The sequence below is a fragment of the Amblyomma americanum genome, chromosome 8, assembly GCF_052857255.1.
Source record: "Amblyomma americanum isolate KBUSLIRL-KWMA chromosome 8, ASM5285725v1, whole genome shotgun sequence".
Classification (NCBI taxonomy): domain Eukaryota; kingdom Metazoa; phylum Arthropoda; class Arachnida; order Ixodida; family Ixodidae; genus Amblyomma; species Amblyomma americanum.
In genome coordinates, this window is record NC_135504.1 from 34858937 (window position 1) to 34878514 (window position 19578).

Consider the following 19578-nt stretch of genomic DNA (forward strand, 5'->3'; position numbering starts at 1 on the left):
AGCTTTTTTTCCTATTCTGAAATTTTATTTCCCAATTATGTGTGTCGCGGAAAGGAACATAGGGTTCAATAAAACGTTGTGCACTTACGCGGTTTAATTCTAGAGGCCTAAAACTCGTAAAAAACGAACACTTTACAGTAAAATTTTCAAGCACTAGTAACCAACAACAAACATGGGCATACTATTATATAACTATATACCATTATACAATTTATTTTTACCGAGCGCCCGATTATTTCCAACTCGCACTGCCGACTACTACTGCGACAACGGCTTTTAGACCGAACGAGTTGTGTACGCTATCGCCAAATAGGGGAGTAGCCACGAATTGACGCGATACGCAAACACTCAAATGCTTCCCTATACTAACAAAAATTCAGTGAATTAATCCCCAGTTCTTCCCAGAATAAATAAAAAGGCAGCACCTTCCCTGTTCGGGTACGATGCTTGAAGGAAGGAAATGTGAAGCCCGGAATTACTTACTGTATAGTCTTTTCGAGATATTCGGTGGTCCTATCGCACGTGTTGAAGTTATACTCTTTTTTTCTTTTGCAGCATCGGCTATTTGGTTGCGGCATCCCGCAACAGTGACGCTTTGGTCGGCTTCTTCATCCTGAACTAGGGGTCCGTGCCTGAGCACTCTCCCCAGTTGCAGCGGAGTAAGTGTTCAAATTTCAATGCGATTTACCCAAGCAGAATCCTCTATTAAGTTTGGTAAATTCTTTCCCCAATGGTCGAGAAAACAGCGACGATTTTCCATAAACTTATGGCCTGCAGACTTGTTGTTTTGAACAGTAAGGACAAACTCAAGTTGTCTTATCTGGATTGAATACCGCATTTTAATGACACAGAGGAAACGAGGACAAAAACCAGTCTCAGCGAGGGTTGCTCAACTTGGAAAGTGTTGGTGGGTAGCATTGCTAAGTGCGAAATATTCGGCGAAAGCTGGATTTGCAGGCGGGCACCACTGCCTGAGATGCCTGAGAGCGCGACTCAGCTGTCCAATGATCCCGGGAGCTAGTTAGGCACTTTTCCTTTCCTCAAAATTATCGCCGTCTATAACGTCGCCAACGCCAATGAACCCATTGAACGTCGGCGGCCTATTGCATACTTCTTAGCTGCAAGACCATCACAGTATGCTCAGTTTATCTCGCATCACATTTAAAACTCACACTTTAGACCGTATCTGATAACAGGAGATATCAGTGCGCACTCTCGTCAATATGGAAGTCGAAGACAGTAGAGGCCAAGGCATGGAATATTTTACTTTATCCAATAACATGTGCCTCCTATATGCATGTAAACATAGATAATGTTCATGCGGAATGCGATGCCCGGATATATGTTTTTGTTCAATAACATCTGCCTCCTGTATACACATAAGCATTGATACCGTTGTCCAAGTTCATGCAAAATGAGTTGCCAGGTTATAACTTTTTTAACAGAGTGCCTTTATCGATATTTATCACACAGTGCCTTTATCACAGTGTGTTTGTCGATCAATCATCAATCGGTTGATGATTGATGATTGAGTTGTACTAGATAACCCTAGTAGGAGTGATCACCTCCATACCCTTATCACAAAGTTCATTTTTATTTTTCACTCACCTCAAAACAAGATTTTTGTTACAATGCTACCACTAAACGAGACTATCGATGGAAAACGGCAATGGTTGCCTCTTTTTTATTACACAAGTGTGAACATACTGAATCACAATTATTTCGTTTCTTTTTTCGTTTTAATAGCCACTAAGTTTATAGCAATAATATGTGGGAACATGCCCTGGAATTCATGGGAAGGATAGGGCTTACCCTTTGGGTCTACTCGTCGTTAAAAAGCAGGGCTTCTATCTTCCATTGGTTCGAGTGCAGTTGAACAGAGGTTTTAACAAGCATTCACAGCTTATTTGTCTGCATTTTTCTTTTCACTCAGCATGTATTTGTTATTTTTTTCCTTTTAAACCGTCCAAGCAACTCCTTCGAAAACATGACTGTGGCGGAACTGGTAATGATGTGAAGGATTGGTCTCCCGACAGCGCCGCTGCCATAGTTTTTCGTGCCGCTGCTGACAAGTATCTCTTGCACTGTGGGTAGTACAAATTCTGTACATCTAGAACAAATCTTTCCTCATTGCTTGACCGCATCCTTATATAAGCACACGTTTCAAGGAGCTTTCTATGTGGACAAAGATGACAGCAGTGATTATGTCGGAAACTTAAACCGTGTGGTGGGCGAAGTCAGCGCACGTTAATGAAACAGCGCTAAATAGAGAGAGTGTGAAAATGCGATACGGCAATGCATGAGTGCGGTGGGAATGCATAGATATTCTTCGCACCTTTCAAGTGATGCCTGTACACTACTTATTTCTGGTTTTTCCTTGGCAGCATCGGTGATTTGGATGTGGCGGCCTGCAGACTGAGGCTTCAGCGGTCGGCTTCTTTCTCCTGAACTAGGGCAGCTTGGGTGCCTGTAACCCGTCCACGGGTAAGGCCACGAAGAGTGGCATTTTAACCAGCTTTAATTGCGATTCAGGGTGGGGTGGGGTTTATCAATAAGTTATTCCGCATCTGCAGACTTGTAAAGGAAGATTTATTGACCTTCGACTACACTACCTTCAACATGGGCGAACATAGCGGCGGTTATTTATCATGCGCAGAAGTCGCCTACTAAGTAATGAATGTTAAGAGAGGTTGGGATGGGGGGGTGCGAATTCGTGCAAGAAACATTATAAGGGAAGCAGGCATCGTTTTTACGGACCTAATCAATAAGCTGGCTTAATGCGCGCGGCCTGTACTTCTAACGTCGAAACGTAATAATAACAATAATTGATTTTTGGTGAAAGGAAATGGCGCAGTATCTCTCTCATATATCGTTGGACACCTGAACCGCGCCGTAAGGGAAGGGCTACAGCAGGGAGTAAAAGAAGAAAGGAAGAGGTGCCGTAGTGGAGGGTTCCCGAATAACTTCGACCACCTGGGGATCTTTAACGTGCACTGACATCGCACAGCACACGGGTGCCTTTGCGTTTTGCCTCCATAAAAACGAAGCTGCCGCGGTCGGGTTCGAACCCGGGAGCTCCGGATCAGTAGCCGAGCGCCCTAACCAACCACTGAGCCACCGCGGCGGGTTACCGTCGAAACTTACATCTTTTCGTCGCGTCATGATTGCATTGTACTGTTGACGCGAAGCAAGCTGATAAGTGAAGGCCAGTAGGTGCCCACGTCTGGACACCGAACAGCACACCATCTGTTAAATATTATGATTTCTATACCTCACCGTACACTACAAAGTTATGGCTGCGGGATAAAAGCAAGAGAAGAGTATAATTTCACACACGGAAACTGTGCTGAATGTTGCGCTTCGCTTTATTCATAAGGTCAGTCGTGGAGGATGGAGTGTTATTTCTACCAGTCTTTCTCCCGTTCTTTCGGCTTCGATTTTTTTTTGTGGTGCTTTTGGGAGTAATTAATACACCCTATCAATTTTGATTAATATTTGGGGTAAGAAAGTGCGTTCGTAGAGCGAGTAAATACGGTCGCTTTGCATACTATGCAGAACTATCTTTGACACTGAAATTAACTTTATGTTTATGTTTAATGTTTTAGACGAAAAAGTTATAGGGTATAACCATGGTAGAACCCAATGGTCGAGCGATAACATTTTGTCAATCGCCGAGGCTAAATGTGGAGCTCGCCATCGTGTCGGGCGCGCTCAGTTATGGTTTGACATCGGTTTTGTCCATATCGGTCAAGTTCAAATTTCTGGGCCATATTTGAACACTGCCACGTGGCGAGCACATTCAAATCATCCTGAACATAGATTTTTGTCCAAATCGAAGGTCCAGATTATAAGGGGCGAAGGGCCTAATTTTGGAGCGGCCCGGGCCCGGGCCCGAACATCGACTTTGGTACATATCGAATGAAGGTAATATTTCGGAGGGGGGGGGGGGGGGGGTCGCCCATGTTTTTTCAAGTGGGAGGGTCTTTCTTTTGGAAACGACCTGGGTATATACCATCGCATTTGCCATAGTCGAAACATGCTTCGGCATCTGACTTAAAGCCTTCACTATGAAATCACTGAGTCAGAAAGTCACTTCAATGTCATATACGTACACCGGTCTGACTTTCGCATTGAGTAGAACTATCGCTCTAAAAGCGAACGTTACTCCAAAGTTAAAGCAATACTGCAATACGACTATGAGCAGTATAGATCAGTATCATCGAGAGTATATACAAGAATTTGTTACGGTGTATTTTCGAGCACAGCACTGCGCATCTTCGCTGACCCTGTGATGCCGACTGCAGGAGCTTTGACTCTCTGCCTTAACCTCACCGTGGATGACTCTGCCGTAGTTTGTAAATTTACTTGCGAAGTGCCGCTGCCAGTATGCTTACAATAATGGGTGAATGCCTGTAGGTTTCCATTTTTCGATGTCAAACAAGCACACCCCGTGCAGAATTCTAAAACGTGTGAGCAATGCTTGAGTGAACTCCAGCTTTGCACATAGAGCATTGTGGGCCGCTACGTCACTTATGGGTGCAGGATTGACGTAACCGGATGCTCTCATACATGGAATGCGTGCTGAATACTGCCTTCCGCTTTTATTGAGAACGTTATTCTTACTGGATGAAGTGCTTATAATCTTCAAACCTAGCCTTTCTCCCATTTTTACCACTTCAAATGACTTCGGGCTGTTCTATCCCGCGTAATTCACGCATTTCCCAAGTTTTGAGGAATAATTCAGGGAAGAAAGTACATTCATGGAGGGTGTAAATACAACAGGTCTCCAACAGCTTGTGGTTGCGCATTGACACACGCGCTGCCACGCATAACTATAACGCATCTACTCAGATGCAGCACAAATGAGCAATGTAGGCATACATAACATGGCCGCCAGCCCACAGCAGAAATAAAAATGAAAGCAATATAACTGTTAAAGTGAACTTGACTTCAGACATTGCGCCAACATTAAACCAACACTACTGTAGCCGTGCGCAAAGCAGTAAAAGCAAAGAGTCCACCAATAGATCAGTACTACTGACAGTTTATAAATAATTTGTTGCAGTGTATTTTGGAACTCCACATCACCGCGCATCTTTGCAGACCCTGCCATCCCACTTCAGGGGCTGTGACTGTCTCCCATCAGCCTCACCTTAGCAGGTACGAGGCCAACCCAAATTTGCCATACTTTGTAAATTCTATCAGTACATTTCCAGCTGCACTGCAATAACTCTGGCAATGCCTTCGTGATGCGTAACACGTTTCCAGCAACCGGGCCTCTAAAAAAAGTCTATAGACTTCATAGTCTATAGACTTTATATAGACAGAAGTCAACTAAAAGTGTATGGCCATAAATTTATGGATTGTTTATAGACTGTCTATAGGATTTGTGTTGTTCTCCGGGGTTTTTCTATAGACAGTCTTTAAAGACAGAAGTGTATAAGCTTTAAAGACAAAAGTCTATGGACAGTCTATTTATTTTTTATTTTTATTTATTTATTTGAACCTCAAAGGTCTCTGACGGGACATTACATGAGGAGTGGGCGCAAGAACAGCGGTTAACAATGAATGTTACATGGGAATCAAGACGATGACATGGCTTCCTCGATGGCAGTCTTGAAATGGGCTGGATCAGGGCTTAGTGCTAAGTCGGAGGGAAGGTCATTCCCGTCGCGAGCTGTGTGAACAAAAAATGATTTCTGAAAAGTAGTAGTGCAGGCACGATGTGGGATGACGCTGTTTGGATGGCCTGTGTGGGGTGTTCGACGTATTGGTAGAATGAGCTTGCTGTCACGGGGTGAACAATGGAAAAACCTGTGATAAAGGCAGAGACGTGAAATTCGGCGACGGCAAGCGAGAGAAGGAAGTTTTAGTTGGAACTGCAATGCTGATATGCTAGAGTATCGCGAGTAGTTTGAAAGGATAAAGCGAGTGGCCCGATTCTAAAAAGATTCAAGCGTTGAGGCAAGGTTAGACTGATGGGGGTCAAATATTGCGCAAGCGTATTCAAGTTTAGGTCACGCAAATGTTTTATAAGCTAGCGGAGTGCGCAGTAGAAGTAGGCGGTAGGACAGTTCGAAAAGATACCGGGAAGCTATCTCAGGTGATGAAAGATCTAATTAATAATAATAATTGGTTTTTGTGGAAAGGAAAATGGCGCAGTATCTGTCTCATATATCGTTGGACACCTGAACCGCGCCGTAAGGGAAGGGATAAGGGAGGGAGTGAAAGAAGAAAGGAAGAAGGAGGTGCCGTAGTGGAGGGCTCCGGAATAATTTCGACCACCTGGGGATCTTAAGAAGCGCCAAAACATGAAGGCATCTAACACTACCGATAGAATAGAACTAACGGAGCTATCAAAGTTAATAAATAAGCGCAAGGTAGCCGACATAAGGAAGTTTAATATGGAGAGAATCGAGCATGCTATAAAGAACGGAGGTAGCCTAAAAACAGTGAAGAGGAAACTAGGCATAGGTAAAAACCAGATGTATGCATTAAGAGACAAGCAGGGCAATGTCATTAGCAATATGGATAAGATAGTTAACGTAGCCGAAGAGTTCTACACAGACCTGTACAGTAGCCAATGTAATCAGAGCGCTAATGAGAAAGACAGCAGTGCACAGCAATGCGTCATCCCGCCAGTAACGAAAGATGAAGTAAAGAAAGCCTTAGAAGCAATGAAAAGGGGAAAAGCAGCTGGGGAGGATCAGGTAACAGCAGATCTGTTGAAGGATGGAGGGGACATCGTGCTAGAAAAACTAGCCGCCCTGTATACGCAATGCCTTATGACCTCAACTGTACCAGAAGCTTGGAAGAATGCAAACATTATCTTAATTCATAAGAAGGGAGACGCCAAGGACTTGAAAAATTACAGGCCGATCAGCTTACTATCCGTTGCCTACAAAGTATTTACTAAGGTAATCGCTGATAGAGTCAGGGCAACGTTAGACTTTAATCAACCAAATGATCAGGCAGGCTTTCGTAAAGGATATTCCACAATAGATCATATTCACACTATCAATCAGGTGATAGAGAAATGCGCAGAATATAACCAACCTCTATATATAGCTTTCATTGATTACGAGAAAGCATTCGACTCAGTGGAAACCTCAGCAGTCATACAGGCATTGCGTAATCAGGGGGTAGAAGAGCCTTATGTCAAAATACTGGAAGATATATATATAGCAACTGCGCAGCTACTATAGTCCTCCATAAAGTCAGCAATAAAATTCCAATAAGGAAGGGCGTCAGGCAAGGAGACACGATCTCGCCAATGCTGTTCACCGCATGTTTGCAGGAGGTATTTCGAAGCCTGAATTGGGAACAGTTGGGAATAAGAATAAATGGAGAATACCTAAATAATCTGCGATTTGCTGATGACATTGCCTTGCTGAGTCACTCAGGAGGTGAACTGCAAATTATGATCAACGATTTAGACAGGCAGAGCAGATCGATGGGTCTAAAGATTAACATGCAGAAAACCAAGGTAATGTTCAACAGCCTAGCAAGGGAACAACAGTTCACAATTGGCAGCGAGAGCCTAGAAATTGTGCCGGAATACGTCTACTTAGGGCAGGTAGTGACAGCTGATCCAGATCATGAGAGGGAGATAACTAGAAGGATAAGAATGGGCTGGAGCGCATATGGCAAATTCTCGCAGATCATGAGTGGCAGTTTACCAATTTCCCTCAAGAGGAAAGTGTACAACAGCATAATCTTACCGGTACTCACCTACAGGGCAGAAACGTGGAGGCTAACGAAAAGAGTTCAGCTTAGATTAAGGACAACGCAGCGAGCCATGGAAAGAAAAATGATAGGTGTAATGTTAAGAGATCGGAAGCGGGCAGAGTGGGTGAGGGAACAAACACGGGTTAATGACATCCTAGTCGAAATCAAGAGAAAGAAATGGGCTTGGGCAGGGCATGTAATGCGAAGACAAGATAACCGCTGGTCCTTAAGGGTAACGGAGTGGGTTCCAAGAGAAAGTAAGCGTAGCAGGGGGCGGCAGAAGGTTAGGTGGGCGGATGAGATTACGAAGTTTGCAGGCAAAGGGTGGATGCAGCTGGCAAAGGATAGGGTTAATTGGAGAGACATGGGAGAGGCCTTTGCCCTGCAGTGGGTGTAGTAAGGCTGATGATGATGATGATGAATTTTAAGGAAGAAGGTGTCATGCGCAGGTTACGCCGGAGATACCCAATCGCTCGATTAGATGAGTTTATTATCTGGTTAATGTGGTAAGACCATGATAAGTCACTAGCGAGGTTAATACCAAGATACTTAAAAGAGTTAGCGGAAATAATGGCAGTATCGTTAATTTTATAAGTAGGCGGAGTATAATTTCGGCGGCGGTGAAAATAAATTTGCATAGTCTTTGTAGTATTTAGGGACATTAGCCACGTAGTGCACCACTGCTGTACGTTATCCAGGTCATTTTGGAGGATGTAAGCATCCTCGGCGTTAGTTATGGGGCGGTATAGTACGCAATCATCCGCGAAAAGGCGGATGCTAGATGTTACTGGGGAAGGCAAATCGTTAATGTTTATTAGAAAGAGCAAGGGGCCATGAACTGTGCCTTGTGTAAAGTGTAAAGAAGTGTAAAGAAGTTTTTGTAAGGGTGGTGCTGCGCTCTGCACCGGGTCACTGCGCTATGAGGGACACTGGGCACTGAGCGGCAGCAGATGCTGGGGTAGAAAAGCAAGACCCAGATTGAAGAGGTAGACGGTGGCTGATCCGCTCGTGCCTGCTCAGTGAGATACCAGACAGTGGTCCCTCGCTCACCATGCAATGCGATACGCTGTACATATGCAGTGAGATGGCCACATCGTCTGTCTACGCAGGCTGAATCGACGATCCCGATGTTCCCGCCATTCTGGAGGCTGCGTGGGTCGGCTTTCTTGTCCTGAACTTGCGCTGTAAGCGTCGCCGATGGGCAGATTGCAGAAGGGTGAGTGTGGTGACAGCGGTCCTGCGGAACCCGTTTGACTGTTATTCATGGCGTGATGGTATTTGTCTGTAAGCAGGATTCATATAAGTGCCCTCGACACATCTCCGGCCAAAAACTTTAATCCTCTACTCCTCCTTCAGGGGTGACTGGGACGCAGTTCGCCAACGCCTACGTGTCCCGCATCATGCCAGACATGAGCACCGCAGTCCAAGTAGTGAGGGACAAGTCCGCTGTTTCATCCTGTGCTGGCCTCTAACAACGCTGCAGCGAACAAAGCAGGAAGAGGAGACGCCTTGGTGAGTGAGGGCAGCACACCGCCTGCGCTGTCCGATACGCTTCAGTCGGTCGTTTAGAATAAGAGTTCGGCAGTGTTTATTTTCGTGCCGCACCATATACATATCCGCAGTACGTCTCTAAAGTGATCAGACTCTAGTCTCTTGACGAGTGCAGGCAATAGAAATCGGCAAAGCAGATCCGTTACCATGGAAAAGGAATAGAAAAAACCATATCCTGGGTGCGATTTTGCAAGCTATGTGTGCTTCCAAATGTGACCGTATAAATCTTTCAATGTAGAGCTCGAAACCTGCACAACTATGAGCGAGATAAGGTAATTTAATGGAACGAGAGGTGGAGAGGCCGGCCTGCAGTAATGTGACGATGAGTGTCCACGGAGGGGAGCAGGTTGAAGATTGTCATCCAACCAAAACAGACAGGCGTGTAGGCCCGAACATCCCCATTTATTCGAACGTAGAAAATAAACTAGTTCGTATTCTCGCAGCGCTGCTAAGGCTGGCAGGAGAGCATCTACACCACCAGCCGAGCACATGCCTTCAACCCCTGGTGGCGGTACCCGCAAGGCAACACCCAGCCGGATACGTGACAGGTTGGTAAATCATTATGACGTCATAGACTCCACAAGGTTTTTGAGCTCCCCTGTAGCACTGCCGGTGTCGTGTTTATTGGTTTTCAATTCTGCTTGGTACCTATTGTGCGAAGGAAATGCAGCCGTTGAAATATGAAGCAGCAAATTCCTTATACTGTTTTTTTTTCTCTTGCAGCATCGGCTATTTGGAGGCGGCATCAGAGAACAGTGATGCTTTGGTCGGCTTTTTCGTCCTGAACTAGGGGTGCGTGCCTGAGCCCACAATAAAGCTGCCGTCGAGTAAGTGTTCAAATTTCAATGTGATTTATCCAGACCGATTCCTTTGTTACCTTTGCTAAATTCTTTCCCCAATGGTCGCGAAAATAGCGATGATTTTGAGTCAAATTATGATCTGCTGACTTGTTGTTTTGTACACTAAGGACAAACTAAAGTTGTCTTTTTTGGATTGAATACCGCCTTTTAATGACACAGAGGAAGCGAGGACTAAAACCAGTCGCGCGAGGTTTGCCCAACCTGGAAAGTGCTGGTGGTTTAGCATTCCTAAGCGTGAAATATTCGGCGAAAGCTGGATTCGCAGGCGGGCAACACTGCCTGAGAGCGCGACTGAGCTGTCCAATGATTCAGGGAGCCAGTTATGCACTACCTCTCACTTCCTTGCGTTCCTCATAGCCTGAGTCGCTTTGGGACGTTAAACACTAGGCAACCATTCCTTCCCTCACCCACTCCGCTCGTTCCTTCAATCCTTCAATCGTGGAAGAACCTTTGGCGCCAGTGTTACCCAAGCAGCACAAATCATCGGCCCTACATTAGAATTGGATGGTTTTCTAAGGTCCTTTACAGGACCGGTATTTACCAGTATATTACCAATATTGGGCCAATTAACTCTTCTGATTGGGTAGCGGTAGAGCAGCCGTTCTAGCAGCCGCAGTTGCTTATGGTGTTTGGCGTTCAGTTGCTCCTTTCAAAGTCCCGGTATTGATCCTTCATAGCTAGAACATTAATTACGTCGTCCTTAACGTTTGTCCTTAATCTTTGCTGCTTAATCTTCGGAAATGTATGGTCGTGACGAGAATGTGTAGATATTCTTGGAACTTTTCGCGCGATGTCTGTGCATTAAAGTTCTTGTTTTTCTCCGGCAGCATCGGTCCTTTGGATGTGACAGCCTGCATCGAGACTCGTGTGGTCGCCTTCTATTTCCTGAACTAGGGCGGCTGGCATGCCCAATTTGCAAAGTACGCCAGAGTAAGTGTGCCCTGAGTGGCATTTTTAACCAGTGTTGATTGCGATTCAGGGCGTGGTGGTATTGGGCAGTAAGCTAGGTGCAAATTGGTTGCCTGTATAGGCTGATTTTTTTTCCTTCAGCTAACCTAATACCTCCAACATGGCCGAAGACAGCGGCGGTTATTTATCAGACCTAAAATCGCCGACTAGTTGACTACTACAAGGAAAGGGCATGCGGACGATGCAAAATTGGTGCAGAAATTTGAAAAAAGTGAATCAAACTAACACATCTACTCGCCTAGTGAACAGGGTCGCGTAATGAGCGCAGGCTGAAATTGTGCTCTCGAAACGTACAATTGTTTTTGATCGCGTCATTATTGCACCTGATACTGGTTATACAGTCTGGTTATAATAATGCTGATGTCTGTGGGTTCTCGGTTTTTCATTGTATAACAACTACACCATGTGTCGAATGCGAAAAGGTGTGAGCTATGCTAGAGCGAACTGTAGCTGCGCACATTTTGAGAGCATTGCGGGCCGCTGCGTCACTTATGGGTGCGGGATTGAGGTAACCGTATGCTCTCATACATAGAATGTGCGCTGAATACTGCATTCTGCTTTATTGAGAACATTAGTCACACCGGATGAAGTGCTTGTTCTCCCAACCTGCCCTTTCTCCCATTTTTACCGCTTCAAATGATTTCGGGCTCTTCTATCCCGCGCAATTAACGCATTGCCCAAATTTTCAGGAATAATTCAGGGAAGAAAGTACATTCATGGCACGAGTAAATACTGCAGCCCTCCAACAGCCTGTGGTTGCGCAATGATACACGCGCTGCCACGCATAACTATAACGCATCTACTCAGATGCAGCAAGAATGAGCAATGTAGGCACACATAACATGGCCGCAAGCCCACAGCAGAAATAACAATCAGAGCAATAACTTTTACATTGCACTTGACTTCAGACTGATGTTTTAGAAGAAATATCGAACATCACTCCGAATTAAACCAACACTGCTCTAGCAGTACGAAGAGAAGAATAAGCAAAAGTCCACCAATAGATCTGTATCATCGACAGTTTGAAACGGGGGCTTAGGTTGATGCTCAGATGGCGGCGAAACCACGGCAGCGACAGAGTCTCTCGCCTGTTCAGGTCAGGAGGCGCTCACTCTGAGCGATGGTTGTTGTTCCGCTCACAAAATGGCACGTACCCACAAGGGGGATTGGCCATAACCAGGTGGTGACTATTTAATTTGCAGATTGCATATGGCAACCGTGGGATGACCTAACAGAAATTGTGTAACTTTGTTTCCGTAGCAGAGGAGGTTGCGGGAGGTTAGGGCGGCCTAACAATCTGAAAATTAGGTAAGGTAATCAGTTAAAAAGAAGAGATTGAGGGAGAGAGAGTAGGAATTGCAAAAAGTAGTTACCCAAATACGAAAGCTTATGATGGTATGGGCAGTATTAAAGCCTATGATGGTAGACGTTTTGATTCTAGGAGATAATTTTGAACGGTAGTGGAGACATTCCCATAGCTATGGCCAAGCATAGAAGCGCCAAGGGACAGAACAACCGCAGAAGACAGACGCAAATTGAGATTCTGCATTGGGACCTCTGATAGTCGCCTCCGGATCGATGAGTAGCCACGACAAAAGAGAAGTGCTCTATTGTTTCTGGCTCAGCACAATGGTATTGTGAAGGCATTGAGGCTAGGATGATGATCTTCACAATGGCGCCGGGGAGAAAAGGAGCCATCCTCGCTACTCATTGTGCCCACAACGCAACCGGGTCGTATATAGTACGGCTTGAGTCGTTGGACATGTGTAGTCTCGCGACCACGTGGGCGGAGATCGGAAGACGGTGTGAGGGGCTCACTGAGGATGTGCGTTCCAGGACGCGGTAGGGCCAGGGTACTTCGAAAGAAGTTTCTTTGAGAGGCCGGAAACAGTGGAAAGGATCCACAGCCAGACGAGTGAACCGGGTGGGAATTCCGGATCAAGCTAACCGTCGTCATGGCGGTGTTTTTGGCGCCTCTCAGTGTCTGCCGTGAGCGACCGTGCAATCTGGCGGGAGTCTTCGGCGTGCTGGACAGCTCCATAAACAGTTGTACAACTTTTTCGATGCGAGTGGATGGATGTCGGCCGTAGAGCCGAAAATAATGGGGAGCAACCGGTGGTGGACTGGGTAGCAGTGTTGTGGGCGTGCGTAATATAGGGTAGAACGAGGTCCCAGTTCGTGTGGTTGGCAGCGACCTACATGGCCAGCATGTCGCCCAGAGTGCGATTAAATCGTTCCGTTAGACTATTTGTTTCCGGTAGGCTGTACAAGTCCGATGAATGATATTGCACTCGGCGAGTAGAGCTTTAACAACGTCAGCCATGACGCGTCCTCCATTACTGAGGAGTTCACAAGGAGCACCGTGGCGAAGTATAAAGCGCTGCATAATGAAGGACGCGGTGTCTGCATACCGGGTCAGGTGACCAATGGCAACAATGACCCAGTGGTTGCCAGCAGCGGTGTACGGCAGAGGTCGTATAAATCGATGCCAACATGGTTGAATGGGCGAGGAGAACAATGTAGTGGTTGCAACTCTCCATCAGAGTGGTGAGGCAGTTGCTTATGGCGTTGGCAGGACGTGCAGGAGCGGAGGTACTCCACGATGAAGTTATGCATGCCTTCCAGTAGTACCATAGACGGATGCGAGTGTACGTTTTGAAGACTCCCGCGTGGCCGCATTGCGGGTCAGCTCGGAAACTGGTACAGATTTGGGGCCGGAGGTGTCGGGGAATGACGAGAAGCCATTTCTGTCCATCTGACTTACAGTAGCGCTTATAGATCATGGGGAAATGGAAAATGTGAAGCTTGGCGACGAAGGGGCAGGATGCTGGAGGCTTAGTTGGGTCGGAGAGAAAGTCAAGAAGAGAAGCAATCCACTCATATTTACGCTGCTCAGAAAGCATGTCCCAGGTGGTGAGCGAAGGCGCAGTGGATTCGATGGCGCAGAGGCTGGCAAACTCGGCCGGTAGCGCGGAGCGGGACAGGGCATCAGCGTCCTGATGCTTGCGGCCCGAATGTTATACGACACGTATGTTATATTCTTGGAGCAAATTAGGCCAGGCGATCAGAGGGGTCTTCTAGCGAAGAAAGCCAACACAGGGCATGATGCTCGGTGACCACGTCAAACGGACAGCCATAGAGATAAGGTCGAATTTTGCCAACGGTCCAGACACAGGCCAAGCACTCTTTTCCGTCACGGAGTAGTTGTATTCGGCTTTCGTGAGGGTGCGTCTGGCGTAAGCAACCACATCCTCCTCGAATCCAGACTTGCGTTGGGCGAGCACAGCCCCGAGGCCAATGCCACTGGCGTCCGTGTGTACTTCGGTTGGGGCTTGAAGGTCGTAGTGACGCAAGATGGGTGGTGCCGTGGGGAGTCTGCGCAAGATGTTGTAGGCGTTGTCGCAAGCACGCGACAAACTCGAAAAATCCGCATTGCTGTTGAGAAGCTGAGTTAAAGAAGCAACAATGGCCGCAAAGTTGCGAATAAAACGCCGAAAATAGGAACAGAGCGGCGCAGTTCCTTAATGCAAGTAGGTTTTGGAAACGCAGTCACAGCACGAAGTTTGACGGTGTCGGGGCGCACGCCTTCTTCTGACACAACGCCGCCTAAAATTGTCAGCTCGCGAGCAGCAAATCGACACTTTTTAAATTCAGTTGAGGGCTGGCGTCCGTAACGCATGTTAAGACGTGATTCAGCCGGGACAGATGAGTCGCAAATCCGGGCGAAAAGATCACGATGTTGTCGAGATAACACAGACATGACTTCCATTTCAGGCCGCTCAGAACGCTGTCCATCATGCGCTCAAAAGTAGCCGGGGCATTACAGAGGCCAAAAGGCATGGCGTTAAATTCATACAGGAAATCAGGGGACACAAATGCGGTTTTAGGGCGATCGTCGGCTGCAATGGGGACCTGCCCGTACCCAGAGCGTAATTCGAGAGAAGAGAAGAGTTCCGCTCCTTGAAGGCAGTCCAGAGCATCATCAATGCGCGGAAGAGGGTAAACACCCTTTCGCGTGATCTTATTCAGGCGGCGGTAATCAACGCAGAAATAGACCCATCTTTCGTGTTCACGAGGACCAAGGGCGAGGCCCAGGGACTGTGTGAGGCCTGAATCACGCCGCTCTGAAGCGTCGTGTCAACTTGGTCTTGAATAACTTGGCGCTCACTGGCGGAGACACGATATGGGCGCTGACGCTGAGGGGCGTGGTCACCGGTGTCGATGTGATGGGCGACAGTCGACGTGCGTGTCAAAGCGGGTTTGTGTGAATCGAAGGAGGAACGAGATTGATGAAGGAACCCGAGAAGTTGAGTGGGTTGAGTTGCAGGAAAAGAGGCGTCGACGGAGGGAAGGAAAACGTCTGGAGGCGAAGTGTCGAGTGCAGGAACCGGCGGGCTGAGGGCATCTGCGTCGATGGACGGCGAATCATCAGTTCCATGTCGATAGAGAATGAAATCAATGATCTGCGCGGTACCGAGGCAATCGCCGCGACGCACAGCGGATGCATATGAAAACAGATGGGTCCCGAACAGCGCGCTAAGGCCAGCTGTCCGGGTGAGGACGGCGTAAGGTGTGGACAGGTACTTGCGGCACAGAAAGAGGGGCGATGGTGTAAAAGGTACGTTGCCGTCGCGAACAATGTCGGAAGTGATGGGCACAAAAACAGAAGAACGGGCAGGCAGTTTAATGTCTTCTGCAACGACGTCTTTGGCAGGAGCAGCAGAAGGGGCATCGGGAGACGAGGAACCGCTGAACGCAAAGAACTCGAGTTCAGCACGAGCACAATCGGTGACTGCCTTATGTGTGTCGTGCTCAGTGAACAAGGCATCTAAACTTATGTACCCGTCAGCACTTTGTGCAACTGAGATTTGTACTTATTTGTATTTTCTTTCCTGTCTGCTTACTTGCCGTTTTATTTTATTTCCATATTCGCGTAGGGATCCTGTTATTAATGTTTTCTAATGCTGCTGTCAAGTCATTGTAGGGTGCGTCGACCCCTTTCAAGCCTTCTCTCTGGCTTTTTGTCGACGCACCCAACATCCCCAAGATGTTGAATAAATAGAATTGAATTGAATTATAGCAGGACAGCAAGTCCCAAGCCAAAATAATTTCATGATAACCGGTTGACAAAATGATTAATCAGGTGAAAGCGGGCGACTCTTTGGCGGCTCGGCTGGCGATGAGTATTCACTGGAAGGAGGCCAGTAACCGGCATCTGGGGAGATTGGCGCACGACGACGGCAAAGCCGGGCCACGTGACCAGGCAGTCCGCAAGAGTAGCAAATAGGCCGACTATCACAAGTACGTCAGTGAAGGCCAAATTGTCGAAGCGGTCGCAAAAAAGGCGTCGGAGTGTGAGGAACTCTAGGCACAGTCGCTTGAGGTGGAGCGTAGGTTGGACGGTAGTTAGGCGGCCGTGGCCGAGAGACGGCAGCCGCGTAGGTCAGGGGTGCAGCGACAGGTGCGGGCGGCTGTGCTGGTGCGGGTGGAGGGACCGGTGGAAGGGCCTCAGCCACTTGTTCGCTGATGGCAGTGCGAAGGTAGGAGTACGTCCAGCAGATATCTATGAATGTCAAGTAGAGAATGCAATCATGCCTATGCGAACATTAACCCGTTATCGTTATCCCAAAAACTGCCATCCAGAAACTGCTAGTGGACAGAATTCGCGTTTTTTTTAAACTACGCAAGTAGTCAGTCATTTTTTTCTCATTTGAATGGGCAGATTTTACTGCTTGTAAGCCCAAACATCCCCATCTATTCGAACGTAGAAAATAAGCTCGTTGTTATTCTCGCAGCGCTGTTAAGCCTGATAGGAGAGCATCTACGCCACCAGCGGAGCACGCGACCCCATCCCCTGGTTGCGGCACTAGGGCAACACCCAGCCGGATACGTCACAGGTTGGTAAATCTTTATGACGTCATTGATTCCACAAGGTCCCTGGGCTCCCCTGCAGTATTTCCGGTGTCGCACATATTGGTTTTCAATTTTTCTCACTATCTTTTGCGCGAAGAAAATGCAGCCGTTGAAATATGAAGCAGCATTTAATGCGGAAGACAAAACACAGTTTGGTATCGGAGAAATGAGTGAGAAATATTTATCTAGCTTATGTGAATGAATCAATGTTTCCTATTTGCTGTACTCCTCCTGTTGTTGAGCACGGCAATCTGGTACTGAAGGGATGAGTAGTAGATCCAGCACACATTCCATTAGCTACAACTGAGTAGCATCAGTCAATTTAGCCAGCTCATTTCCTGTGCTTTCGTTTGGTTACATAATTGTCGCGGTGACAAAATTTTAATTCTTACCATGGCCAAACAGCCCGTGAACAACTGCGTACACAGGACGCAGGTTCATGGAAGAAATAAACATGAAGAATCTGGAACAAATATCGGCTGACTGGCGAGCGGCCCGATTCAAAACGCACGACAGAATTTTCTGTCGCGCCACACAATACTGTGTTGCGAGAAAAGCTTTTTTTTTTTCGTGCATTGTGTTGTGCGACACAGGTTCGTACCCTGGGTTACTTTGAACGACAATGGTAATTGCTGTAAGTTCTGTCGGACGACAGACATCTTTCGCGTAATTATTTTCATGGCGGTACCAGGTATTATTTCCCGCAGAGAATAACGATAGATATTAAAAAACGAGTCCTGTTCTTTTTCGTTTATTGACTACACTAGAATTCTTGACAAACTTTTGCAGACATTCATTACTGAGTCGTCGCGCATTGTTTTTCATTCTCCGAATCATTTCGAATCAATAAATCAATATATCAGTCAATCATTCAATAATCTTGCTAATCATTTTGTTCGGTTTCTTAAAAATTTCATTATTCAATTTCTTTAATAGACTGCCATCGGAAGGTAATGAGTGTCCTCCTTACTCTCCCCTTCTTCCAGAGTCTCGAGCGCAAGGCTCCAGAGTCGGAAGAATCCATCGTTACTTGCGCCCAGTGTGGCCATCTGTCCAAGGGTTGGACCATCAAAGGCACCTGTCTCTCTCTTTGGCCTTTGGCGTAGACCTCCAAGGTCAAGCAATTGCGGTACGTTTGTCTTCTCCGTGCTTGCGCAATCGCGGCCGATGTTGTCGCAGTATAAACGAATTGCCCCTACAAGACGAGAATGTCTGTGCTAAACTCATGCAGGCTTGTTTACGAGTTCACGGCACGGCACTGCAGTTTAGCCACATACGCTGGGCAGCTCACTGTTTGCTTTGATGGTATTCTGTTCTTCAGCCGTGGCTACACGATTCTGATGGAGGAGAAATGCTGGACGGGTCTTATATTTTAATTTCGGCTCCCATTGTAGAACCACAGATGGGCGGATATATTCCAAAGGCTTCCAATACGAAGAACCTCGTGGCCCACAGTGGGGCGTGAATATAGAAGTTCAGTGACCTTAGTTGACTCCGCGTCTGTTCATACGAATTAGGTTAATTATTAATTGCTTGCATCTCGCAACATGAGCGACTTAGTGTGTTAGCTTGGCAACGTTTCGGTAAAATAAGTGTTGTGTGAAATTTTATTACCAATTTAATCTGTTGTGGGGAAGCCGTCCGAGGGCTTATTGAAATGCCTTACCACATGTAGTGTGGCATGGAATAAAAATATTTGTACAAGGGACGGATCACCGGAGTTGAGTAATCGCTACTTAATACGCTGCGGTAACGAGAGCGATAACGATACTGATAACGATAACGAGAGCGGCTGGTTTTTGCGCTCAGTTTCTGGGAGGTTCAGAACAAAGTCAAGGCATGCGAAGGATTCTAACTTTTCTTTTTGCGCCTCTCGAACTGGCGATCACTATAGCTTAGTTGTTTACTTGCCACCTTACTAGGTTGTTTTACGTGCAGGAATGAAATGAGTCTCCGTCGAACGTAAAATGACCTACCACATGTAAACCAGAGCTATTGGAAATTTCCACCGAATAAGGCACACTACGTAGCACCATTTCACATACAACATTTTGAGACCAAAATTTTAAATATTGAAGGTAATGATCGATTCTTCCTTTGTTTATGTTTTTCCATCGCTCGCGTCTGGGAGCTTACAGCGAAAACCTTACTAGGAAAAAAATACAAGTCTGATATGCAGATACGATTTTTCTCTTTCCCGCTCAAAAACGCTTTTGTCCGGAATTGTTGCGTGTATGTAACTATCGTATTTCAGTGCATTGTGTACCACGCTTTCACACGGGAAATTCTATTATTAGATCTTGAATAACCGAGGATCATGCTCTTTTTTCCTCTAGCCTCGGTGTTCAACTTAGAAGCCAGACCTGGAACCCGCCCCGACTTGTTTTTCTGGCAAGAGCCCACCCCTTGACGTCCGGAATTGCTGTTGGCTCGGAAAGAAGTCCAAGCGATGTTGTACCGCGGCAGCTACAACACTGCCTTAGCTACAGCCCAGGGGCTTCGGCCAAGCATACGCCAGCACAACATGTGCGGACCTTTTCCGTGGCAAGAAAGGGAA

General features: G+C 46.7%; 1 protein-coding gene and 1 long non-coding RNA gene across 3 annotated transcripts in view; both read left to right on the plus strand.

Annotated features, from left to right (window-relative positions):
- The window catches only part of LOC144101314 (uncharacterized), a 177039-nt gene extending 157461 nt beyond the window's left edge, over positions 1 to 19578 (plus strand). The window contains exons 11-18 of one of the 2 annotated variants that reach the window (XM_077634419.1): positions 8838 to 8944; positions 9085 to 9240; positions 9723 to 9827; positions 10003 to 10106; positions 10967 to 11069; positions 16904 to 17005; positions 18008 to 18150; positions 19358 to 19578. In XM_077634419.1, coding sequence (XP_077490545.1) covers positions 11044 to 11069; positions 16904 to 17005; positions 18008 to 18150; positions 19358 to 19431 — 345 coding nt within the window. In that variant the 5' untranslated portion in view covers positions 8838 to 8944; positions 9085 to 9240; positions 9723 to 9827; positions 10003 to 10106; positions 10967 to 11043 and the 3' untranslated portion in view covers positions 19432 to 19578. The remainder of the gene's footprint in view (positions 1 to 8837; positions 8945 to 9084; positions 9241 to 9722; positions 9828 to 10002; positions 10107 to 10966; positions 11070 to 16903; positions 17006 to 18007; positions 18151 to 19357) is intronic. The other variant, XM_077634420.1, reaches the window with a different exon arrangement.
- On the plus strand, positions 555 to 5161 carry LOC144101317 (uncharacterized). The gene is made up of 3 exons (XR_013307982.1): positions 555 to 659; positions 2385 to 2484; positions 5104 to 5161. It is a non-coding gene; the product is annotated as an uncharacterized LOC144101317 (long non-coding RNA).